Source organism: Sprattus sprattus (assembly GCF_963457725.1).
Source record: "Sprattus sprattus genome assembly, chromosome: 4".
Classification (NCBI taxonomy): Eukaryota; Metazoa; Chordata; class Actinopteri; order Clupeiformes; family Clupeidae; genus Sprattus; species Sprattus sprattus.
Window position 1 is genome coordinate 28,420,101 of NC_137923.1, and position 27,780 is coordinate 28,447,880.

The 27,780-nt window shown below is 39.6% G+C and overlaps 1 protein-coding gene across 1 annotated transcript; it reads left to right on the top strand.

The window, feature by feature from the left end:
- LOC308363443 (NLR family CARD domain-containing protein 3-like) lies at positions 1 to 27,780 on the top strand (the record flags this gene model as incomplete). Its single annotated transcript, XM_080836252.1, has 7 exons — positions 1 to 308; positions 6,533 to 6,646; positions 14,029 to 14,104; positions 15,169 to 15,379; positions 16,172 to 17,913; positions 21,122 to 21,207; positions 27,603 to 27,780. The coding sequence occupies 7 exons, from the start codon at positions 1 to 3 to the stop codon at positions 27,778 to 27,780; spliced, it is 2,715 nt and encodes a 904-aa protein (XP_080692378.1).

Sequence of the window (27,780 nt, forward strand, 5' to 3'; positions counted from 1 at the left end):
ATGAATGCAGCCAAGTACAGAGATATCCTGGAAGAAAACCTCCACCAGAGTACTCCGGACCTCAGACTGGGCCGAAGGTTCACCTTCCAACAAGACAATGACCCGAAGCACACAGCTAAAATAACAAAGGAGTGGCTTTGGAACAAGTCTGTGACCATTCTTGACTGGCCCAGCAAGAGCCCTGACCTAAACCCAATTGAGCATCTCTGGAGAGACCTGAAAATGGCTGTCCACCAACGTTCACCATGCAACCTGACAGAACTGGAGAGGATCTGCAAGGAAGAATGGCAGAGGATCCCCAAATCCAGGTGTGATAAACTTGTTGGATCATTCCCAAGAAGACTCATGGCTGTACTAGCTCAAAAGGGTGCTTCTACTCAATACTGACCAAAGGGTCTGAATACTTAAGACCATGTGATATTTCAGTTTTTCTTTTTTTATAAATTTGCAAAAATGTCTATATTTCTGTTTTTTTTCTGTCAAGATGGGTTGCTGAGTGTACATTAATGCGGGAAAAAAAATTACTTTTTCAAATTTAACAAATGGCTGTAATGAAACAAAGAGTGAAAAATGTAAAGGGGTCTGAATACTTTCCGTACCCACTGTATTAGGATCTGCTTTGGTAGCTAACGAAAGCTAACGTTAGCATTTTCGTGACAGGTCTCCTATTCACATTTAATTAAGTTAGCCATGAACAGTATTCATATGACCCATTATCACGATGAGAACATTTAGCAGACAGGCTGCTATTGTCTTGTTCTCCAGACACATGCAAAGTGGTGGTTGGCGTATACCGTTAAGTGCATATGCATCCTCAACAACTGGATAATGACCAGCCTGATTTCAAAACCACCTTGCAATGTCATTTTCGTTTCTTTTCATGGCACTTTGGGGTAGCCTATTTGAAACCATTTTCTGAAGTCCTTGAAAACGCTTTATTGTGTATTTTGTGTTGAAGCGAGTTTTATAGCGTCTCAGTGGAAGAGATATATGAGGCAGCAAGCTGGAGTTCTCGCCACACTTTCATTAGATTCTATTTGTTAGATGTGGCTGAGACCAATTTCTTAGTTACAATGCGTTCTGCAGCCAAGCGATCTCTGAATCGCCAGAGCCTAAATTTAACTAAATAGTACAGGTGTTAGGGCCAATTTACTCTATTTTATTTTACTGAAATTACCTCCACCTGCTGGCACTTTTACTTTGACTCGTGACCCCTCCAGGAACAGTTTTTAGGTAGACAGGAAGTGAGGCCTGAGAGGTGAGAGTATTCGAATGGAAACGCTTGTCAGAGTAGGGAGTGAAATAGTTTTTTGACCACATACACACACACACACACACACACACACATATAGAACACTTTATTGGAACAAACAGACATATTTAGAACACTTCTTCGAACACACATTTATTAGAACACACGTTAAGATTGGAACTTTCTTTGTTTTGCATTTACATTGATACACGCATACATCGTTTTTCATATAGATATTTCAGTTGCATATTTAGAAGGATAGAAGATCCTATTTTCGTTGCAATTAGTTTATTATTTATTGAACGTGCGTCAGAAATCCCCCTTGCCTGGCTTGCGCGGCGGCTTGATGGAAGGTGAGACAAGTTGCTGAAATAACAGGTGTCCATCAGCTCTTACGTGGTAGAAGGCAGTGGACAGAGCCCTAAACGTTGGTTTGGAGATTTAAAAATAACTCTGTAGGCTGACGATCTCCAGAGTCTGCGGAGAGTTACGAGTTTTGTGCCGAGGAAAACAACTCGTTGCTTGCATGCAGAGCTCATGTCAAGCACAGTAAAAGTATTCCACCCAAGCACCGCATTCCCACATGAGTGTCATAACCACTGCCCCTTTGAGCCAGACATAAGGCATGCTTGTTTAACTTTCCCCACGGCGTTCGTACACCAAATTGTATTCAAACCATGCGGGGCTAACCCCAGAACTCTCCCTAGGCAGAACTATTGAATAATGAGCGGACCAGCAGTTGCCAGCAAGCTAGCGCTGATTGGCTAGTCAGTACAGGATACAATGTGTTGATTGGCGCTTTAGAAAATCTGCCAAAAGTGCTGATTGGCTCTTTAGAAAGGACGTAAAAACAGTGCCAAAAGTAAATTTGTAATTCGTAACTGGAATCCGTAATGCGTATTTGAAATCCGTATCAGTATCCGTAATGCATCCGTATCTGCAGATAGATTTTGAAAGTGAAGATAGTTTTTGAAAGTGTAGATACATTTTGTATTTGAAATCCGTATCTGTAAATAGATTTTGAAAGTGAAGATAGTTTTTGAAAGTGTAGATACATTTCGTATTTGAAATCCGTATCTGTAGATAGGTTTTGAAAGTGTAGATGGTTTCACAGATACAAAATCTATATTACAGATACAAAATCTATTTGGCATTTATCTGATTCCATAAATGGGATCCCTCCTTTTTCCGGGGGTGTGGCAAGCTTATCCAACTACACTTAAGTTAGCCTGTGCTGGAGCAGGTTAGAGCTAATTGATATGTTGCTATGGCGATTTATCGAAAGTTGCTTCCTCGAACCAAAAAAAGGGATGTTTTTTTTATCTTAGCCTGAAAATGAGCTTGCTAACGCACTTAGCGAGCTACGACGAATAGGGCCCAGATGTCACTTGCTGGGCCTTCATGCATCGCTAATATACCATATTATGCCATGTGTGTTTTTAAGAGCTAAAAAGACATTGATTGACATTGAAAATGTTTTATTTCAAAGAGACTCTAAAAGGTCATCGAATCCAAAAAACTCCCAATTTAGTGCTATTGGAGAATATTTCACTTATTTACCATATATGTAATATCAATAACCAAAATAACTCATTTATTTTAATAATACAGCTTTCCAAATGTCTAACAGTTCCAGAACTGTTACAAATATATAAGTCTCTGTCTTAAACAGGAAGTGACCAAAGCTTCAGGTCCAAAATGAGTCAACACGGAGGCTCTGCTGGTGGATATGGACATACAAGGTGAGGAGTGTGTGTCTGTGTTTGTGTGTGTGTGTGTGTGTGTGTGTGTGTGTGTGTGTGTGTGTGTGTGTGTGTGTGTGTGTGTGTGTGTGTGTGTGTGTGTGCGTTTGTGTGTTTGTGTCTGAGCGTGTGCGGTGCATGTGTGCGTGTGCGTGTGCGTTTGCATGTGTGCATTTGTGTGTTTGTGTAAGTGTTCATTACCAGGAAGTGGGGAGCTATCTCACACCTCATGTAGGCCAGGTCCACAATACACATGAGAAGTTTTACATTTCAAACATCTCCAAATAACACTAACCATTACCACTAGGAATGAGATACACTGGCTATGGCATATACTTATTAACTCTAAATCTTTAATCCTGGTTCTTACACCCCTGCTAATGTTCTTATCTCTACCCTCTGTCTCTGGTTCTCTCTGTGGTACTTTCCACACAAGGGTTAGTTCCAAGTGTTGTATTGCATTGTAAAATTATTTCTTTGGCATGTTTGGATTACAGTGGACTCAGTCCTGCAGTGGAATCAAGGGCGTAGGTTTGGTCTCAGCATTGGTAGGCAGCCCCCCTAAAATAATAAATAAACTTAGTTGATGTTATATTGAACCGGCAAACATTTGTGTACTAACTAATAATAAAAACTTATTTAAAAAAAAAAAAACATTCTCCAAATGTTTTGACATCACTTATTTTTGTTGTCCTTTTTTGGATATCCCAAACATGAGTGAGACCTCACCTGAAGCCCTGATGGTCCAGCTGCTGCTTCCTCAACCTGCACTACATCTGCACTGGATTTCTAAGTTTCCTGAATGCATTTCAAAATAATGCCTTAATGAACAAAATGACCTAATGAGAAGTACATGCAATCTATTTGTTTGTTCTGAAATTCATTTTTAATAGGTAGATAATTGGTTCAGGTTTTATGGAGCTGTACTAGGCCTAAATCATCTGTACTGGATTTCTGTGCAATTAAATAATATATTATTGAATGATATGATGCATTCATTTTGGCATCCCAATTTATTGCACCCAACAAGTATAACATTTATTCTCAAAATAGCCAGGGTGAATGATAATATTCATGGGTAAAATTGTCTAAAAATCCCTTTAAAAACTGCATTTTAATGCAATCTTTTCCAAAGTGGACCATTCAACGTCTCACCTGACCCCTGGTGCTGATTCATCATCAACCTGCTCTACATCTGTAGCTTCAGGCTGCTGTTTTTCCTGCACACCAATTCATCAATTTAATACAGACACTAACCATGCTTAGTTGACTGCTGACATTCGTCGAGAGATTACAGGGAACGGAGATAGCCTTATTACTATCCAATGGATCATATAGGCCTACCTATTATTATCAGTTAATATCACTTTTGAGTTGCTAGCCTCCTGGTACTAGGCTAAACTAGCATGGTAACTTTATGTGGTTAGGTTCGCTTAATCTTTCTTCAAGACCAGCTGCTGCTAACACACTGGTCGAAACATGTTTCCATTGTAGAATGGGTGGTGATGTAAAGCCAGGTTTGCACTGTGTGGGTAGTTTCCTACTAGCAAACTAACAACGACCTGGGCTTTTTGATAGATACAGCTACTCACTCTCTGGGTGGTGAAAAAAATATATTTTTGGGTAGCATTTTCCTACTTACAAAGCATAAAAGGGTCAGAAATATCAATGCTGAGACCAAACGAATTTCTAATATGAAGCTTTTTTAATTCCTGGCGTATTTAGTAGCTAACCTTGTCAGAATACTTCCAGCTCTCTTTCTGCAAGCAGACATCCCAACTTGCAAAAAGTCATTTCAGAAAGGTATTCCATTTCAGGGAGGCCTACGTATTTCTGTTGTGGGACCCTAAAAGTTATAAAAGCATAATATCATTCTATAGGCTATAGCCCTATGCAATTCTTTGTTAATTATGTTTAAATATGTAGATTACTTTTACTATTTATTATATGCTGCTCATACTATCCTATTTATGTTAACTGCTTTTATGTGTATTCCATTGCAACTTTAAACAAGTCTAAGGAGCTTGTTGTTTTCATGTAGCCCTGGAAACTTGCCGACATGAATAATACGCACATGAAATTAAACTTGTTGAACTCACCTCAACATGTATTTTACAGTAATTTAACCCACCATGGGCAATGCTGAAATCACTGTTACAGATAGTACAGCGTGCAAGACTGTTATTCTGATTTACTTTTATAAGACATGGGTACACCTTTGTATAGTCTGTTGTAAAAGGTCTTATATTTCCTTTCTTGGGGGCACTCTCAGATACACTAAACTGATTAATTCGGTTTCGGGAGAAGAGATAAAAGCCCGCCCACACTGAAAATTGATTGGTTGACATACCGAAACAGGCCAATCAGGATGCTCCTGAGGCACACACGCACACTGCCTCACGCACAGTCTCTAGATCCCTCTCCCTCTCTGTTGTGCGCTCGCTACACAGATGCTAACGCAGTTTGGAGCACGTCTGTCTCCTGTGCGCGGTCTTGCTCACTCGCTCTAATTCCGGGAGATTTTAAGTCATTTGCGGGCATCAGGGAGTCGTTATCAATATGCGGGAGACTTCCTGAACTTCTGGGAGACTTGGGATGTCTGTGCAAGTCACGATTCACGAAGTATTTCTGACTCTGCCACTTCAGCCAATTAAATGACAGCATCTTGTCTCGCAGGCTCGAGGGTGCATTGGAAAATTTGGAAATGTATTATAGCTCTTCTGGGCGACGAACATAGTATTGATAATAATACGAATTCGCAAATATATTGTGCAAAATATTTTTTTCTCAAATTAACAAAATATTGGCAGGGACAATTGTGTCTTTCCCAAACTTTGGTCGTGACTAGTACCTTTCGACCCTATGCAAACCTACGCCCTTGAGTGGAATAGATCAGTTTTAACATAGATCTCTGAAACATGGGAGTTCTGGTATGCAGATAACACCCCTGAGGAGGTGACAAACCCCTCCTGACGGGTAACAATATAACATTAAAAGAACAGAGGCTGAGTTCCTAAATTGAGTCAGATAGATTAACAAGATAGGGCCCTTTAATAAAGTCTTGTATTTCAGCAAAGCATAGAAATATGAATGCCCCCTCCCATTTCTGTCCTTGGTCTGGAAAATGGTTCCGTACACTTCAAAATTCTAATTGATTAAGATTACCAAGATAGGGTATTTTAAATACTGTTACAAAGCGCAAGTGATCTGAAAACATCTTCATAGAGAAACCTGGGTAGTTGAGCTGAAAATATTACTACTCTGCTACTGAACACTATTACTGTAACACAGCTCAATGAAAAGCTAACTGAAGGAGTGAGCTACAAGATATCCATTATCACACACAGAAAAACAGGATTGTTTGATTAAACAAGTGATTATATTGAGTTGAACCATTAACATAAAGACAAAACATGTCATAGCTCACAGAGGAATCAAATAATGAGCCAGTGACCTAATGATCGTGACATCACATATCCTCAAGTAGAACACTGTCTTTAATGAGTTTCTACTGTATGATGTGTTTCGTTCTCTGAAGCCCAGTGGATGAGAGGCCAGCCTCTCCTTCACCCAGCTGTGTGTCCATGAAGAGTGATCAGTCAAAGGATCAGATCATACACTTTAGTGAGGGACACAGTCATCCTGATCCCAGGTAAGGACAGGTTTCAATCTAGAAACAGAGTAAGTCTTCTTTTGTACATTCACCTTTCAATTCAAATCAATCCAATGAAATTGTCTCAAGGGGCTTTAAAGAGCCCATGGCCTGACCCCCCCCCCCCCCCCCCCCCCCCCTAGAGCAAGCACAGGGGTTACAGGGGCAAGGAAAAACTCCCGGTTAAGAGGAAGAAATCTTGAGCAGAGTCGTGTCCAACTTGTGCATATCCAACTTGTCATGATCCTGCCCATGATCTCCTGGGGCCGGTATTTCAAAATGATCCAACAGGATTAATCCTCCTGGATTGGATTAAATCCTGATCAGATCCTAAAAACGGGTATTTCAAAGCAAATCTGATCCTGAAGATTCAGATTCAGATTTAGGAATCCAATCCTGCCTTTGATCTGGATTAAACACTGCTGTTGAGTATTTCAAAATTTAAGTGGGAAATCTGGATCAGTTTGATCCTTAAAATCAGGATCACCCTGATCCCACCTCAGAGGTGGATTTGAGGGAGATTACATATAAAGGTTTGAACAGTTTAGGTGTAACTGCTCCGAAAGTTATTTGTTTGATACAGTAATTCACTGATGTTTGATCAATGTTTTTTTTCGTTGCACTTTCCTTTCTTTTTCAGAAAACACAGCGAAAGTTTGAATATGAATGCCTTATTTAAGTAACAGTTTTTTGTTAAGTTATACCTACTGATAAAAGCCTCCACTGAAAATCAGTAAAATGTATTTATTAACATGCATTCAGCACACACAATTACATTTCATAGCCAAAGCTCAAAAGGTTATGCCATTTACAGCAGGTCTGTGTTAACTGCCTGACTTCTCTTTCCACAAACATCTGTAAAGTAAAGCAAATATTAAGGTTTTAAGGCTGTCCCTTTTGTTGACAACTGTTTCCTAAAAATATATGTAGGCTACAACACATTTTAAAATCTACACACAATGCATTGATGCATTAGAATGTGGTCTGTGGACCGCGACATACAGACGCTAGCCTATTTACCAACTGTTTAGCTCCTTAACACAGAAGTCAATGGAGCAGCGTTAGCTCGTATTAGCGCGAACTCTGCTTAATTAGAGATCGCCGAGCTCTTCTTTCAACTTTGTGCTGATTTACGTAATCGGTAAACTCAATATAATGATTGCATTTCATCTAGTCTAAGGACGCATCAACACTGACCAAGATTATACTTTAATTTAGTGACAAAAGTTGTGTTAGCTTTTCCTTTTTCTAGTAAAAAGGTCGCTCCATTTCCTGTTTCCTGTCTGCGATCCAGGGGGCAGGACGGATTTGGACATCCCAATCTGCCGGTATCAGGATCACTCTGATCCAATCCAGCAAAGTTTTGAAATACCGGGAGAGATCAGGTTGATCCGTGGCTGAGGACAGGGGGATTTGGTTATCCGGATCATTCTGATCTGGATTATAAGTTTTGAAGCCCCTGGGGCCGGTATTTCAAAATGATCCAACAGGATTAATCCTCCTGGATTGGATTAAATCCTGATCAGATCCTAAAAACGAGTATTTCAAAGCAAATCTGATCCTGAAGATTCAGATTCAGATTTGGGAATCCAATCCTGCCTTTGATCTGGATTAAACACTGCTGTTGAGTATTTCAAAATTTAAGTGGGAAATCTGGATCAGTTTGATCCTTAAAATCAGGATCACCCTGATCCCATTTCAGAGGTGGATTTGAGGGAGATTACATGTAAAGGTTTGAACAGTTTAGGTATAACTGCTCCAAAAGTTATTTGTTTGATACAGTAATTCACTGATGTTTGATCAATGTTTATTTTCGTTGCACTTTCCTTTCTTTTTCAGAAAACACAGCGAAAGTTTGAATATGAATGCCTTATTTAAGTAACAGTTTTTTGTTAAGTTATACCTACTGATAAAAGAATCCACTGAAATCAGTCAAATGTATTTATTAACCCTCTAGATCCCATAGCGGCCGTGGACGGCCTTCTTGTAGAATCCCATAGCGGCCGTCGACGGCCGTAACTTTTAAAGACACGGTGTTAATACTACAACATTGATATATGATAAAATACACCGCTAATGGATAGATTAACTTCTTACTTTTATTTTGAAACCGGAAACGGGATATGCTGTCATTGGCTTTTTTTAAGTATTTGCTAATTTAACCTGGCTACTGACAGATCGCCTGAAGATTACAGTGTCTGTTGGAATAAAGGCTAGAAATCAGAGACGTCTACATCTGTTCTCACTGGATGATACCGTATTTTTGTGCACCAATGACGACGACTAATCACGTTTGTATGACAGTAACGATCCTGTTTGAGAAGTCAGAAATAAAAAACCGTATTCAAATTATTTCTGACTAGCTAACTCGCCAGTAACGTCTTCGTATGGCAGTAACTGAGAAGTGTTGGTTTACAAATAGCACCAGCCTCATCGTATACATAGACAAAAGTCATAGCTAGATCAGTGATGTTCGAATAGATTGTAAAGCCATGACACTTTTATTAGCAGAGATATGTAACATTTAATAATTGGTCTTTGAGGGACGTTCAGTAAAGCTAATTTTCACGTTACCTCACTTGTGGAAATGGCGGTCAATTCGTGACTTTAGCAACCTACGAAGGAAGCACCCGCGTCTGTGGGTGAGAGCTATTATTTGCACAAATAAACGACGTGGGTAATCGGCTGTGTTTTCTGGTTTTCAGAAGAAATGTCTTACAATTTGTATCGTCATCTCAATTTCCATGACCAGTTTGCCAGCTTACTTGCTAGCTATCTACATTGACTGAGGTAACGTTAGTCTGAGGAGTTCGTCTGGAGTTGGTTGATAGCCAGCTATTGACTCAGCCTCATCACTTACTAAACTGATCAGTTTAAGATAAATAACATGTATAGTAAAAAAAAACTTCATCTCTACTAGTATTTCAAATCCCTCATTTGTTTTGAGCTGTAAGCTTATGGTAACAACAGTAGCTACAATCAATAGCAAGGTCATCATTGAATATTGAAAACCTCATATTGAAATGGTATTCAGCAGATTATTCGACAGCCAACTAGTAATATGTTATGATGTTAAATTTTAAGCTTGTACAGCTTTTATGCTGTGGAAAAGCTAATCACAATTAAATCAGGACCAAGGTATAGGACATCACTACTACAAAAATCTATAGTAGATGTGATATAGCTTGTCTGTATGTAGTACACACTGGGATATTGAGCTGATGTTGTGGCATAAAACAATTGACATAAAAATGGATGAAACAATAATGACTTCCACTGTGATGGCTTACAATCATAGGATAGTTTTTTCTTTTTCTTTTATGTGTCAGGATGTCAGTTGTTCCACCTCATCTGAGGGTAGAGAAGTGAGTGAGGGTGCTGTGGCAGCAAAGAGAAGTGAGGACATGGGGGGAGAGGAACAGCGAGAGGCCTGATGAGCGTAAGGAAGCTTCAGTAGGACATAGTAGGTTTCTCACTGACGGAATTGAAGATGGAAAGTTGTCAGCTTACAAGTGGTGGTGTTTGTATAGGTAGTCTGACATTACAGTCTGTAGTCTATAGTAGTCTGACATTAGATCTATTACTACCCTCACATAGTGTACTGGTATGCTCGATGGGTTAAGTGTTCTGGGAATGTGTTCATGGTATTTGAGACGAGTGAAAATGATTGGAAAAAACTGTAAAAACAAACTTTTCCGTTGGTTTGTACATACAAGTTTTGTGTGGCAAGAATGCCAGGTGTGATAAGTGGTACAGTGGTTAGTGTTGTTGGCTAACAAGTAGGCTATCTGACCTTGGTTCAATTCCTGGCCAATGAAAGATGATAGTGTAAATCACTTTGGATAGACATGTTTGTTTTAGTTCCCTTTTTGGGTCACTTTGTCTCATTGATGGCCCATGACTTTCATAAGCAGCAGTAATAGTGGGAAAATGTCTTCATTGACACCTACAGTACATCTATATTTTACATGTATGTACATTTCAACGCAAATGCTGTACAGCGGTAGTTGGTAGCAAGGCTGCAAAACAAACAAAACAAAGATGTAAACTAAATTCCAATCAAGATGTAAACTATATACATTTATGTAGGCTAAAAACTAAATCTGTCTTATGTCAAGTGTATAATTTAATTTGTCTGAAAATACAGCATCTTTCTACAGTGATCCAAATTGTGTCTGGTTAAAAAACTAAAGTTAACTGTTTTGAACAGAGTATCTAAATATCTTAAAAAAAAAAAAAAATGCTGTAGTTGCACAGCATTTTGCTGGTGGTGAACATTGACTGCATTTTGGATCTAAGCATTGGAAAAGTATCCCATTTAGTTGGTCTACTGCTGGATGTGTTAAGTGTTTTGAGAAAGAGTACATGGTATTGAACCAAGTGTGAAAATGATTGGAAAAAACTGTAATGGTCTCACTTTCGGAAGCTTGTCTGCTATCCCTGGGTTTGAACAGGCTAGGTATCTGAATAACTCCTCATACTTATTTCATGGCATTGGTGTCTGCCACATAGGACACTTGTAAGGCTGGATCAGATGAACAGTAGTCAAGAAAAGAGGGTATATGATGGATACCCAGGTGGATGTTTATCCTCACAAACACCTTCACCTCCTCCACAAATGTATTGCACCAGGATGCTTTTGAAGAGGCATAGAGTTAGGTGTTTTCCACCAAATTCGCAAAAATGTTGGTAATCTGTATGGTTAAGTAGTGTTAATATTTTAATATTAATTTTAATATCTATTCATTTATTTACAAAATATATAACAAATACTAATAAAAAACATTAAGAATATATTAAATATAATAACTACATCTGCTGTACGGATCAAAACTTATGAATTTGAACTTTAGGGTGTGTGTAATGATTTGTATTTTAATATTTGTAGAAGTCAATAATACATATTTGATATCATATTAACAAAGAATTTATGCCCTTTCAAACAAAACAAACTTGTAATTGTAATTTTTCTTTTGTTTTCTAACTGTAACTGTTTGTTTACAGAATAACAAAAAATGAAGGAATTCTCTGTTTTTCGTGGGATTTTGCTGCAGTGTTCTAGAATTCCGTTGGGGTATAGAGGGTTAACATGCATTCAGCACACACACTTCATTTTCATAGCCAAAACTCAAAAGGTTATGCCAATTGGAGCAGGTCTGTGTTAATGTCTTCTCTTCCCACAGACATCTGAAAAGAAAAACTGATATTAAGGTTTTAGGGCTGTCCCTTTTGTTGACAACTGTTTCATAAAAAGATATGTACAACACATTTAAAATCTACACGCAATGCCTTGCGAGTGGATGCATTCAAATCTGGTCTGTGGACCGCGACATACAGACGCTAGCCTATTTACTAGCTTGTTAGCTCCTTAACACAGGAGTCAATGGAGCAGCGTTAGCTCGCATTAGCGCGAACTCTGCTTAATTAGAGATCACCGAGCTCTTCTTTCAACTTTGTGATGATTTACGTAATTTGTTAACTCAATATAATGATTGCCCTTCATTTAGTCTAAGGACGCATCAACACTGACCAAGATTATACTTTAATTTAGAGACAATAGTTGTGTTAGCTCTCCTGTTTCCTGATCCAGGGGGCGGGACGGATTTGGACATCCCAATCTGCTGGTATCAGGGGCCGGTATTTCAAAACTTGTAATCCAGATCAGAATGATCCGGATAACCAAATCCCCCTGTTCTCATCCACGGATCAACCTGATCTATCCCGGTATTTCAAAACTTTGCCAGATTGGATCAGAGTGATCCTGATACCGGCAGATTGGGATGTCCAAATCCGTCCCGCCCCCTGGATCACAGACAGGAAACAGGAAAGGGAGCTAACTTTTTACCAGGAAAAGGAGAAGCTAGCTCAACTTTTGTCTCTAAATTAAAGTATAATCTTGGCCAGTGTTGATGCGTCCTTAGACTAGATGAAGGGCAATCATTATATTGAGTTAACCAATTACTTAAATCAGCACAAAGTTGAAAGAAGAGCTCGGCGATCTCTAATTAAGCAGAGTTTGCGCTAATGCGAGCTAACGCTGCTCCATTGACTCCTGTGTTAAGAAGCTAACAAGCTAGTAAATAGGCTAGCGTCTGTATGTCGCGGTCCACAGTCCATTTGAATGCATTCACTCGCAAGGCATTGTGTGTAGATTTCAAAATGTGTTGTAGGCTACATATCTTTTTAGGAAACAGTTGTCAACAAAAGGGACAGCCCTAAAACCTTAATATTTGGTTTTCTTTACAGATGTTTGTGGAAAGAGAAGACAGGCAGTTAACATAGACCTGCTCCAAATGGCATAACCTTTTGAGCTTTGGCTATGAAAATTAATTGTGTGTGCTGAATGCATGTTAATAAATTAATTTGACTGATTTTCAGTGGAGGCTTTTATCAGTGGGTATAACTTAACAAAAAACTGTTACTTAAATAAGGCATTCATATTCAAACTTTCACTGTGTTTTCTGAAAAAGAAAGGAAAGTGCAACGAAAATAAACATTGATCAAACATCAGTGAATTACTGTATCAAACAAATAACTTTTGGAGCAGGTACACCTAAACTGTTCAAACCTTTACATGTAATCTCCCTCAAATCCACCTCTGAGGTGGGATCAGGGTGATCCTGATTTTTAGGATCAAACTGATCCAGATTTCCCACTTAAATTTTGAAATACTCAACAGCAGTGTTTAATCCAGATCAAAGGCAGGATTGGATTCCCAAATCTGAATCTGAATCTTCAGGATCAGATTTGCTTTGAAATACCCGTTTTTAGGATCTGATCAGGATTTAATCCAATCCAGTAGGATTAATCCTGTTGGATCATTTTGAAATACCGGCCCCTGATCCTGGTCCATGTGTTCCCTTTGTTTTGCCCTGTGTTGTGTTTCTGTTCCTTGTGTTTGCTTTCTTGGTTGGTCATGTACTCCTTTGCTGTCAGTGTTCATGGTTACACGTTGTTCATGTTTTGTTTCACGCAGTCTCACTGCACCTTTCCTGTTTGTACCTGCCTGTGTGTCAGTAAAGAGTCCCTCTTGTGTTTCAAAGTTTGTCTACGTTTCCTGCATTTGGGTTCATCTCTTCTACAGCAGTCTCTCCCAACCACTCATACAGTTATTCTCACCATAACAATTTAAATTCCATTGCAGTACAGAATGTTTGCAGCAGAATATTTTACCGTTTTGTAACAGCACATGACTCCTCATCACTTTTACCTGGATGTTGAGTGAAAACATGGAGAAAGGAGGCATCATTAAAATAAGGAAATTAAATGTTTATCTCATGCCTCACATATTACTTCTGTGCTTAGTGTTGCTGTTTGGTGTATAGATATTGACCTGCGAATGCTTTGTTGACCAAAAACTGCTGTCCTTGTATTTTCTTCAGTCTCCAACAGGAAGAAAAAACTATTCATCCATCCTTCAGCAAAACCAACCAAAATGAATTGTCTACTGTATTCAAGGTGTGTGTCTGATGTGTGTGTGTGAGTGTGTCCTGCTGAACTAAGGTCTGCTATAAGTTAAGTAATGATTTGTACGTGCAACATGACTTTTGAGGTACCTGGAACTCAAAGACCAAAATCCCACCCCAAATCTGCAAAACCATGCGCAAATTTTCAGCCTTTGACTCAGTTTTGAATTTCTTTTTTGACAAACATTATTCACACAGTTTAACCAGTGGTAAGACATTGAACACAACCCCAACTACAGGCTGGGTACAGCCACACAGTGTTTTGTCATTATATTTATATATATTTTTTTTGGTAATGCACTGGACTGTAAAAACATCTTTGTTACAGTACTTTTACAGCCCTCTGCACCATAAATGGCTTAGCATTTATATGTTGACTTGACTGAAATATTTCAGTTTGCTGTAATGAACTTTTTCTTCAAGCAAGCTTTTTGCATTTTTGTTCACTTTGTTCATTCTAGCAATCTCTGTGTTCTTCTACATAGTGTTTTGGAAAACTTGAAAAGGTACTAAAAAATGTGAGATTTTGATCGGAATTCTCTATGAAGTGCTGTTGTAACACTATCTGCAAAACGCTTAAGCCTACCAAAAACAGTAGTGTTTTTGAGATTTGTCACACTATTGTAAAGTTATTGATTGATAACCATATGAAAAGTTGTGTTTCAGAGATTTGTGATGTTTGCAGTTTTGTGAATTGTGTGTAGCATTTCAAAAATGAGACTTAGTTTTTAAGCAAAGGGAATGTTTAAATGGCAGTGGTACAGGAGGTAGAGAAGTCGTTTAGTAATCACAAGGTTGCTAGTTTGATTCCCTGTCGAAGCGTCCTTGAGCAAGACACTGAACCCCTGAGTGCTCCTGATGTGCAGTGTGCCATCAGTGTAAATGTTAAATGTGTATACATCCTTGTAAGTCGCTTTGGATAAAAGTGTCAGCTAAATGACTAAATGTAAAATGTAAATGCATATAAACAACTGATCAGAGCTATAGAAGAGTTGTTATGCAAATATTTCATTTTGTTCTTTTCATCACTGATGGAATGATTTGATTTGCTATCAGGAACTTGAACACAAAGCCATCACTTTCATGACGAATGAACTAAAGAGACTCAAGAAGCTCCTGACCAATGATTACCCAGAATCCCCTCACAGTGAGGAGGAGGAGGATGAGGAAGAGGACCAAAGAGAAGCCAGAGATGGAGCTCTGAAGATTGCAGTGCACATCCTGAAGAACATGAACCAGGGGACCATTGCTCAGCAGCTGGGGAAATGTGAGATATTTACTCAACAACTCCGCTTCGCGTCGTGCCTAACAACTCCCTTACCTGTTCTAAAATCAGCGCAAAGCACGGCCTCTTGGGGCTTATTGCTTAATTATACATTGTTATTGCAACTTGATTCAAAATATACTGTATTATTACACGGCTCTTCTTAATGCTGTAGAATGCTTCATTTACTTGAATGGGGCTTACCAACGTTCTGCGGTCAATAATTAACCGATATTTGACCGTTGCTATGCATTAATGACCGCTGTCAAGGAAAGTGGCCTTTTTGCCTCTGATTCACCTCTTTCGTAAACTCTGCAAGTAGTCCGGTTACTTATTTCAGAGTTTTAGCGGACGGTTGAGCAGCTGTGTTCTAAAGAATGTTCAACGTCTTTGAAATTCAACGTCTTAAGCAAACTATTTCTTTGCTTTTTAACACTACGAATAGTAACAAATACATTGTAAAAAGACACACTGTTTTAAGTTATTTTCGTTTTGGCAAGTAGCCGTGTTATAAGCGGGATAATGTATAGAACGCCGGTCATTATCGGGTAAATAAGCCCCTTCAGGGTGAAGCAACCCCCCTCCGCTTCGCGTCGGGGTGCTGTTCGCCCTGACGGGGCTTATTTTACCGATAATGACCGGCGTTCTATACATTATCCCTTACATGATGAATACTGACAGGATATGATGTCTGTATTAAATTGTTAATAACTCTCATGACAAAGGCTTAAAGTGCTCACTTCACACACTTACATATGCTGTCAGATTGACTAAATCCAATGTATTTATCTCTAGATGGACTGTTTCCTAGATGTCAACAAAAGCTCAAACATATGCTAACAGAGAAGTTTCAGAGTGTATTTGAAGGTGTGCCTAAGCAAGGAAACCATACTTTTCTGGAAAAGATCTACACCGAGATCTACATCACAGAAGGGGAAAGTGTAGATCTCAATACTGAACATGAGGTCAGCCAGATTGAGATGGCATCCAAGAGGCAAATAACAAAGAGGGAAACACCAATCAAATGTACTGACATCTTCAAGCCCTTGCCTGGAAAAGACAAACCCATCAGAACTGTGCTGACAAAGGGAGTTGCTGGCATTGGAAAAACAGTCTCTGTGCAGAAATTCATTCTGGACTGGGCTATAGGCAAAGCCAATGAGAATATTCACTTCATATTTCCTCTTCCTTTTCGGGAGCTGAACTTGATTAAAGACAAGAAATACACCCTTCAGGACATCATCCATCACTTTTTCTCTGAAACAAGGGACTTTGCCTTCTCCAACCAGGACAGATACAACATTGCTTTCATTTTTGATGGTCTGGATGAAAGCAGACTTCCTCTGGATTTCCAGCACAATGAATGCATCTACAATGTATCAGAACCTGCCTCAGTGGATGTCCTTCTCACAAACCTCATCAAGGGGAATCTGCTTCCCTCTGCTCTTCTGTGGATCACCTCCCGACCAGGATCAGTCCACCAAATCCCTCCTGAGTGTGTTGACCAGGTGACAGAAGTCCGTGGTTTCAATGACCCACAGAAGGAGGAGTACTTCATGAAGAGAATCACAAAAGAGGAACTGGCCAGCAGAATCATCACACACCTGAAGTCTTACAGGTGCCTATACATCATGTGTCACATTCCAGTCTTCTGTTGGATGGCAGCCACTGTTCTGGAGTTCATCCTGACTGAAGCAGAGAGTGGAGAGATTCCAACGTCTTTGACTCAAATGTACACACACTTCCTGATCATACAAACCAAACACAGGAGTCAGAAGTATGGAAACCGTGATGCAGATGCACTCTGGAACCTGAAGACCATTCTGTCCCTGGGCAAACTGGCTTTTCAGCAGCTGGAGAAGGGCAATCTGATCTTCTATGAGGAGGACCTGAGGGAGTGTGGCATTGAGGTCACAGACGCATCAGTGTACTCAGGGATGTGTACCCAGATCTTCAGAGAGGAGGCTGTACTGTACCAGGGGAAGGTGTTCTGCTTTGTTCATCTGAGTATTCAGGAGTTTCTAGCAGCTTTATATGTGTTTTTGCACTTTAGCAAGAGAGACAGCAATATGCCTGACCAACATCACACCTCTCAGCTTATTTCACTGCTCAGTGCTAACACACTTCATGCCCTACACCAGACTGCAGTGGACCTGGCCTTAAGGAATGAGAATGGACACCTGGACCTTTTCCTGAGGTTTCTTCTGGGCCTCTCACTGGAGTCCAATCAGAAACTCTTACACGACCTGCTGCCACAGACAGGAAGCAGCTCACTGAACACAGAGGAAATAGTCAAGCACATCAAGCAGAAGATCAGAGAAGCCCCCAACCCAGAGAGATGCATCAACCTATTCCACTGTCTGAATGAACTGAATGACCACTCTCTGGTGGAGGAGGTCAAGGGCTACTTGAGGGAGGGAAAATACATTAGAATGGATCTCTCTCTTTCCCAGCTGTCAGCAGTGGCCTTTGTGCTGCTGATGTCAGACCAGGAACTGGAGGAGTTTAACCTTAGGCCGCAAGGTGAAGCACGAAAAGTGCTTTAGAAAATGAATCCCGTTCCACTCACTGGCATCTACACAATCTTTAGCTTATAAAAAAGAACGAGTCGTGGTTAGTTACCAAAAAAAAGTTCGTCGCTGATTTTCCAGTCGATTGTCTATATGGCTTTGTTTTATGCAGAACTAGAGACTTCAGAGCGTAATAAGATTTTTGTCGGGAGCCGTGCCACGGTTCGACACGTGATCATGCTACACCAATGAGAAGGCTGCTTTTTGACAACAGAATGGAAAAATGGCGGCTCCCGTGCGGTTAGAAACATCGTTAAAGATAGAGGAAAACACTTGAACATCCTCAAAATTGGGCTAAATGAATTCTAATTAGTGCTGTATACATAGCCGCGTCCAAGAAGAACAATGAGGCAAATATACGATAATGTTATTTTTATGTTAAGTCATTTAGATCAAGTTTGACATACATGGGCATACACATTACTGACGATCTTACATGGACTGTGAACACCCAGCACACCGAAGAAATCAAGGCAAAGACTGTACTTCCTACGTCAGCTAAGGTGATCTTAACTATGAGAAATCATAGGCTTAGATGATACACAAACAATTCCATGCAACATTGTAAGAAGTCATCACAGAAATACAATAATCATCCCAACTTTAGAAATCCAGGGAGGGGGTTGACTTTTCCTCATTGATCTGGAGCACTCACACCTAATTGTAAGCCCTGTCAGACCCTCGTTTGTAATTGTGATTAACATTAAATAAGGGTTAAATACATTATATCAGTAAGACACAGCACAAAATACAGTAGTAATAAGGATAAGTGCAACGGCCCAGTGGTTGAGAAACACTACACTAGGACATCAAGTCTGAAATGCCATCAGCGGTTGCACAGTGAAGAAAAGCCATGTAAATGCTTGAATTCTGAAGTTTGAAGTTTGCCCTTCTCAAATGCATATGTTGATACTCATGCCAATGTGGAAAAACTTCTAAACAAGCTGGGTCTTTAAAACATCACCTGATAGTACATGGCAGGGAAGGTCCACATAAATGTGCCTGACCTTTTATATGTTTACAATATGTAAAGGCATTTTCACTGGCATTTTCATATGCAAAAACATACTATGTGGGAAAACATTTACAAGGTCTTCAACTCTGTGTGTGTGTGTGTGTGTGTGGAAGAGAAGACTGGAGAGAAGCCTCGTGAAGGTGCCCAGTGTGTGCACACTCACACTCACACACATGCACATCCTCATATAGGCTGTAAGGTGAACCCTGTTTCCGTTTCATCCCGCTACACTGTCTGGCATATACAGATGTGGCAGTCATTGCTGTAAGTGTGCAGACAGATTTGCCATGCACTTTATATGTTTTTTTTTTACAGGGACTGGCAACAGGACATGTATCATTGACATTACCAAGGTGTCATCAGCTCTTGGAACCAGTGTGTTTTCAGCCTTGATCGGAATTCAAACATTTTCTGGGTGTGACTCCACAAGTGCCTTTAATGGCAAAGGAGAAAAAAAAGACATTTTCTGTTGCATGTGAGAAAGATGAGTACCTAAAGGCTTTTAAAAGTTTAGGTACTAACTTAAACTTGGAGCAGTCAACATTTGCATTTCTTTGCCAGTATGTATGCCACTTATATGATCAGTCGGCAGCTGATAATGTAAATAAAGCTAGGTTCAAGGCTTTCTGTATGACATCATCAGCCTTGCCAGAATTATCCATTCCCCCTACCACTGATGCCCTCCATCAGCACTGCAAAAGGGCAAACTACCAGGCTGCAATAATGAGGTCCTGTCTCAAACATAATATAAGTGCTCCATCACCTGCTGGATATGGTTGGCAAATAGAGAATGGGAACTTGCACGTCACCTGGATGACTAGAAATCCGGCCCCTGACAGTGTTTTGCATGTGATACACTGTGGCTGCAAAGGTGCCTGTGAGACAGACAGATGTTTTTCTGCAGGATTGTGTTGCATAGTTGACCTATGTCGTTGCTGTAGGAACTGGAAGATAACTGTCCTGACACTGACACTAACAGTGAGGACTGAGTGTCCCTAATCTGTTATTTCTTATTCAGTTTTGTACAGTTTTATATATCATATTTCATGTTTCATAAAGAGTGTTTTTATGGTTCATTAGTGTTGTTTTCATTTGTGGAAGAATGAATGAATGAATGAACAAACAGATGGTCATTGGTATTTACAATTACTGCCTTTTATTGATACATGGAGGTTTATTTGTCACATACATAAAAATACTACTGTTTTTTCTGTGCGAGTGTGAAGAAAGAAAGATCAAGAAATATTTTTCATAAATAGCAAGAGGGAGTTTAAAGAACATGTGTGAAAAAAGGTGTAATTGATGTTTTATAGTCATTGTGTGTGTTCAGGATAAGGAATGCTTGAGGAAAGAAGCTCCTCCTCAGTCTCTCTGTTCTGGTCTTGTAGCAGCAGAGACGTTTGCCTGACCTCAGTGTTTTGAAAAGTCCATGGTCAGGATGTTAGGAATCCTTTACAATACCTTGGGCGCTGGTAGGTAGGTCTTTTCTTGTAGGTCTCCTGCAGAATATGGAGAGATGCTCTGATGATTCGGTGCTGCAGTCACAGGCTGTACAGTTCCCATACCAAGTGATGCTGTCAGGACACACAGCTGATGGTGCTGAACTTCCTCAGCTGATGTAGGAAGTACAGTCTTTGCCTTGATTTCTTCGGTGGGTGTTCACAGTCCATGTAAGATCCACAGTAATGGGTATTCCCATGTATGTTAAACTTGATGTCAATGACTTAACATAAAAATAACATTATCGTATATTTGCCTCATTGTTATTCTTGGACGCGGCTATCTATACAGCACTAATTAGAATTAATTTAGCCCACTTTTGAGGATGTTCGGATGTTTTCCTCTATCTTTAACGATGTTTCTAACCACACGGGAGCCGCCATTTTTCCATTCTGTTGACAAATGCAGCCTTCTCATTGGTGTAGCATGATCACGTGTCGAACCGTGGCACGGCTCCCGACAAAAATCTTATTACGCTCTGAAGTCTCTAGTTCTGCATGAAACAAAGCCATATAGACAATCGACTGGAAAATCAGCGACGAACTTTTTTTTGGTAACTAACCACGACTCGTTCTTTTTTATAAGCTAAAGATTGTGTAGATGCCAGTGAGTGGAACGGGCTGAAACGAAAACCGTGTTCACCTTACGGCCTACCTGGAGGATTATGGGAGAGGGAGGTCACCTGCCAGATCAGATGCAGGTCTGCTGAGGATGCTGCCCGTGGTCGAAGCATCAAGAAGAGTGAAGTGAGTATTGGAGTCTTGAGTGAGTGTGAAGATGGTTACTGAGGTTATATTCTATATTGTAATGGATTTATTGTTAAGAGTTAGAGTCACTGTAGTATGACTGACAGTATTGGAAGGGATTAAATATGTATCAATATAGCATCTGATCACCAGTGTAGCAACTGATGCAGATATTAATACACACAATTGAATGATGCATTTTAATTGTCTGCTATCTAGATGAAGTCCATAGTCACCTGACAGCACTACGAAATGCTGGGAATACTTCATGGCTTCACTCTAATTCCTAATGGATGCTGCCTCAAGCAGAGATCATTCCACAGAAAAACACCTACATGTTAGCGACCACCTCACAGACAGTTACGGCTCAGAATCATTTTGATACCGAATGACAAATTCTGCTTTTTTTTCTGGTGACTTTGAAATTTCATTTTTTTTACAATCGCTAGCATCCTTTAGTCCAATCTGTAGTCACATTTTCAAAACTCAGACAATCAACACAACATCTGTCTTTTGTGGACCATACCATGAATTGAATAACTGTTGTGTTCAGAGAATATGCAGTCAATTTTCTTTTACAATTGCTAACAAACATTAACTTATACTTATGATACACTTTAAAACTCAACACACCTACATTACACAATTGGCCAAATTGTGCATTTTCTGCTCAATACCACATTTTGTTAATTAAATACTAACTCTACTAAAGAACATAGCATACCAGACTCAATATCAAATCATTCTTCCAAAACGCTAGCCCACTTTTTCTATCATCGAGGAATATGTCACAATCATAGCACAATGACTTTCAAAATACTTACAGATGATGACATTACAAAAACTGCATTACTTTTCATATTTCAGTTCTACAGGTACCTGCATAAAAAAGACAATATGAAATCCATTGTGTTTTTTTATTCAGTTTTCTTTCCTTTTAAACCACTTAAAGTGAGTGAGCCATCTTAACTTCATGGAATTTGCTGTAGACATAAAAGGTGACAGTAATGCTGCAGTAAAAGCTTTATTGTCAAGGAAGTTATGTTTCCAGTGTTTGTCTGTAAACAAGATTATGCTTCTAATTAGCATGAAAATGTGGCTAGTGATCAACACAACCTTTCAAAGTTTGGAATGACTCTGAATCACTGGATGGATCCACGTATTTAGTTTTACTTTTGCTAACGTTGTGTGATATTGTACTTGGTGGAGGTCTGCGCTCTCCGAGTACCCTTCTTATTAGCATGAAAATGCTGCTAGTGATCAACAAAATACCCAACATGCATGGCCTTTGTGTAAAAATAAAACACACAAATACAGTAAAACACAAAAAGCACAAAATGGAATAACACAGGTAGATATGGAGATGGTGACAGTCCAGTGAATCATACTTACAAACACAACACATGACACTGTCCTGTATCGTATGTGTGTCAAGTCAGTTTTCTTTAATCAGCTCTTAAACAGAAGAGGAGATCTACAGTAGTAGCCACTGACTGGTGGTGGCTGAGCTCAATGGGGATGTCTCACAGGAATGTCGTTATTGTCACTCTGGAGACTCTGTGTTTCAGTTATTTTCTGAATATGCCAGAGTGTTAGTTCTACTGAGTGGTTTGCTTAGAAAGTTTAGTTGTAAATCCATGATCACTACAAACATTTTGGTTAGTGGATATGGCCATTTTCACTGAACTCTGACACGTGCAACTTCAGACACTACGATGAAATGCTTTGGATGTGGGAGAGTCAGGCATCTTGTGCAAGATTGCCTGATTGGCCTACCTCCATCATTGACATGCCTTTTGTTGCTGCATTTGCACCACAGGAAGTTTTTGGTTTTCAGTTGTGAACACTGACGCTGGTGCAAATGCAGTAAAATAATATACATTTTATGTTGCTTTAGTTTTTAGGTTTCCTCCGGTAGGAGGTAACCTATTGTTATTGTAGGCTTTCTTATTATTATGTTGCTGCAATGGGAGTCAATGGCAGCCCCTAGAACCATATGGTAACTTTTTGTGAAATTTGGCACACTCATTAAGGACAGTCCCTTCTTCATTCACACCAATTTTCATGGCTCTCATTAGACCACTCTAGCGCCACCAATAGGTCAAAGTTGGACTTTTGTAACACACACAACTTTTGAACCGTATGACCGATTTTCAAAAATGAGGTACCATTGGATTCCCAGGATCAAGACGAATTCAACACACCCTATGGCGTCAATTTCCGGTTATATAGATTTTCCGCTATTTCCGGTTTTATCAAAAACCTTTGAAAGCCTTCTCCTCCTACAATTTTTGGCAAATCTTCTTCAAAATCACCAGGGATGATCTTCCGACCTAGCCTCACAAAAGTTATGGAAGGAATTTTGATCCTCACAACCGTTTGTCCGGTACAGCCACTCAAATTCAACTGAAAAGTCGCCAAACAGGAAGTGAAGTCATATCTTGGCAAATCTTTGTGAAATCAACACCAAACTTTATATGTCACTGGAAGACACTACAACATGTTCCCATGTGCAAAGGCAACTTCATATCTTAAAAAATGATTGATATAAAGCAAATTAGATACATTGTTAACGCTAAAATAATGCTTTACACATCAACAGGTCAAAAAGTTATACTCTGATTCAATCATAAGTTCATGTGAAGACACTTGAGAGTGTTTAGAACAAAAATCTGAAAAAAAATTGACTGTAAAATGAAAAGTAGATTTTTGGTGAATATTTGAAATACGCATGCTTGGCTAATTGCTAGGGTGTTTCTCAAGTCTGCCTCTCTGCTCCTGCCCCTCTGTTCTTGCGCGCGTGTGCGCTCCAGATTCTCTCTCTCACACACACACACACACACACACACAGGGACAGGGACAGGCTCCTTTGACACGCGCAAGCACACACACACAACGTTTAAGGAGATTTAGGGATGACCACACCCCTTCTCACTCTTAGCTTGAAGCCATGGCCCTTGAGGATCTTCAAAGTAATGCATTTGAAATGTAATATCCCATTGGCAAGTCTGCAGCATGGATTTTTCTATACAGTGACAAATTGTCACAAAAATACATTTTTCCCTGGTTCGCAATGTCTGGAGGAGGAAACCGCCATCGCTGCTTGCAGCTATATTTTCCTTTTGTTTTCTGTTCTGCACTTCACAGCTGCAAGCTTTTGTGTTTGTATGCTGTATCTGGATTTCAGGGCTACACTGCAGGGCTGTGTTTGTGTTTTCAACTCCACCATCATTTTTCAATGTTCTAATGATCGCTTAATTCAAAAATGCTAATCAGCTGTTTTAGTTCAGCTTTTGAGCTGGTGTTGTTGCAGAAGTAGAGGCTTCATACTACATTTAATGAAGTGAACATTAGGCATTCATTTCTGGCTTACTGTGTGTACGAATTTTTGAGTAAGATCCATAATTGGGTCAGCCTGCAAATAAGAATTTAAGTAGTTTAGAAATGTCTGAATTGGCTGCATATTGTTTGAAAACAACATGAATTGTGTTAATTGTGGGGTCTTCAACAGACAGATGTTGTGCTAATTGTGTTTTGATTTTTGAAAATGCGACTACAGATTAAACAAAAGGATGTTAGCGATTGTAAAATAAAAACTGTAATGCTGTGATTCTCATCTACAGGCATAGACAAAAATATTGGCACCCTTGCACTTCTGTCAGATAATGTACCAATTTTCCCAGAAAAAAAAATCGGATTACAAATGCTTTTGTATTCACATGTTTATTTATTTAGTTTGCATTGGAAAAACACAAAAATTCTGAGAAATATTGTCAAATCTGACCCGACAAAATTATTGGCACCCTTTCAAAATTGTAAGAAATAACTGTATTTCTATCATGTAATCAGGGGCGGAGATCCCATTTCATTGTAGGGGGGGACAATACATGGTAACATTTCAGAGAGTAATTCCGGGGGGGGGGGACATGAAAAAAATGCTTTCACGAGAGCTAGCATAAACTGCTAAATACCAAATTATTGTATCACATTTACAAACAGAAATTCTAAGTGATTTTTGAATGATCTAAACGGCATTAAATGAACTAACGCGAAATATCTACTCACAGACAAATAATGTCCAAAGTTCAAGAGAACTTGATGCTCAAAGTAAGTTCTCAAAAGGCTTAAGGACGTTTCGACTGGGAATTGAACTAGCAACCTTCTCAGTAACTCACGACCCCTCTATCCACTGTACCACTCTCACCCGATGCTGAAAATACCAGTATTATTTATTGACCCCACGAAAAAATGACATTAATTTACTTTCAGTTAATTTAACTAATCTGGAGAGGCACTGACATGTAGACCTACGTTTATTAACAAGCATTAACCTGCCCCTGACAGGACCGTGTCCTAACTGTCTAGCTAGCTATCGTAAGGGTGTTAATTACCTGCGTGTGTTATGGCAAACGTTCACGTTGTCATGTCAATCCATTAATAAACGTATTAATACTTGTGATTATCGATTGGAACTTCGTAAATGGCGTTTAGAAAAACTTCTTCTTACATGTTGTTACTTCGTTCGAGAATGAGGTAAATATCTTTACATATCGTGTATCATAGCGGGAGGGGGAGAGAGGAAGAAACAATCTCACAACCTGACCGTGTGGGCAGATTGACTAAAACACGGTGCTCGCCCCGCCCTTTGGAAACAGCATACCCGAACCACTTTGAGGAATAGGGGGATCATGATTTTTCAACACTTAAAAAGCACATTATTTTACGTTTATAATAAGCAGCGCTTGTGTAGTCGTGCGTTTGTTTCATATTACTTTTTTTTTAATTTTGTTGAGTGGGGGACAACTTTATGCGAGGGGGGGACGTGTCCCCCCCGTCCCCCCCGGGATCTCCGCCTATGCATGTAATGCTCCTTTAATCTTTATTTAAAAACACCTGTGGCAAGCTACAGATGCTGGTAATATAGATATTACATTTGCAACCAGTTTAAATGGAGCAAAGTTGACTCAACCTTTGTTTTGTGTGTCTGTGTATACCGCACTGAGCATGGAGAAAAGAAAGAAGAGCAAAGAATTGTCGGAGGATTTGAGAACCAAAATTGTAGGAAAGCATGAACAATCTCAAGGCTACAGGTCCATTTCCAGAGATTTTAATGCTCATGTGTCCACTGTGAGTAGTGTCATCAATAAGTTTACAGCCCATGGCATTGTCACTAACCTCCCTGGATGAGGAAGGAAGAGAAAAATGTATGACAGAATGCAACAAAAGATTGTTTGAATGGTGGATAAAAAAACCTTCCAAATAAATTCAAGCTATCCTGCAGACACAGAGTACAACGGTGTCAGCTCACACTATCCGTTTCCTTTTGAAAGAAATGAGATGTTATGGTAGGAGATCCAGGAGGTCCCCACTGCTGACACAGAGACATAAAAGGCCAGACTGGAGTTTGCCTAAACCTTCCTGAGGAAGCCAAACTCATTCTGGGAGAGCGTTATATGGACAGATGAGACTAAAGTAGAGCTTTTTGGTAAAGCAGTTTACAGACAATGAAATAGGGCCTTCAACTAAAAGAACACGGTCCCTACAGGCAAATATGGTGGAGCTGGACTGATGTTTTGGGGTTGCTTTGCTGCTTCTGGAACCCAGTGCCTTGACTGTATGCATGGCATCAGGAAATCTGAGGACTACCAAATCATTTTTGGGCGCAATGTAGGGCCCAGTGACAGAAAGCTGGGTCTCCGTCAGAGGACATGGGTCTTCCAGCAGGACAATGACCCATAGAACACTTCAAAAAGCACCCAGAAATGGTTAAGACAAAGCACTGGAAAGTTTTGAAGTGTCCGAGATGAGTCCAGATCTTAATCCCATGGCACAACTGTGGCATGATCTCAAATCAGTAGTTGGGAGAATGCACCCTTCAAATGTGAGAGACCTGGAGCAGTTGGCAAAAGAAGAGTGGTCCAAAATTCCAGTAGAGAAGTGTAAGACACCTAATTTATGGCTACCGGAAGCAATTGATTTCAGATATTTTTATTTCTTTATTTTTAAGGGTGTTCTAACCATTATTAAGTTGAGGGTGCCAATAATTTTGTCCGGTCCATTTTTTTAGTTTTGTGTGAAATAAAGTCAGATTTTACATTATTTCTCAGATTTTTGGCGTTTTTCCAATGCAAACTAAATAAATAAACATGTGAATACAAAAGCATTTGAAATTGCAACAATTTTCTGGGAGTAGTGGCGCATTATCTGACAGAAGTGCAGGGGTGCCAATATTTTTGTCCATGACTGTATATGCCTTAATTGAATGTGTGTGTGTCTACAGGCTGAGTTATTGTAGTCTCAGTTGTATGGTGTGTATTCTGAGACTGTGTTGTCTGTCTCTTTATTAATGTGATTCTCATCTGTATGCCTTCATTTTAATGTGTGTGTTTCTACAGACTGAGTTTTTGTAAACTCACAGAGAAGAGCTGTGCAGCTTTATCTTCAGCTCTCAGCTCAAACTCGTCCAGTCTGAGACAGCTGGACCTAAGTTACAATAATGTAGAAGATTCAGGAGTGGAGCTGCTTTCTACTGGTCTGGAGCATCCAAACTGTAGACTGGAGAAACTGGAGTAA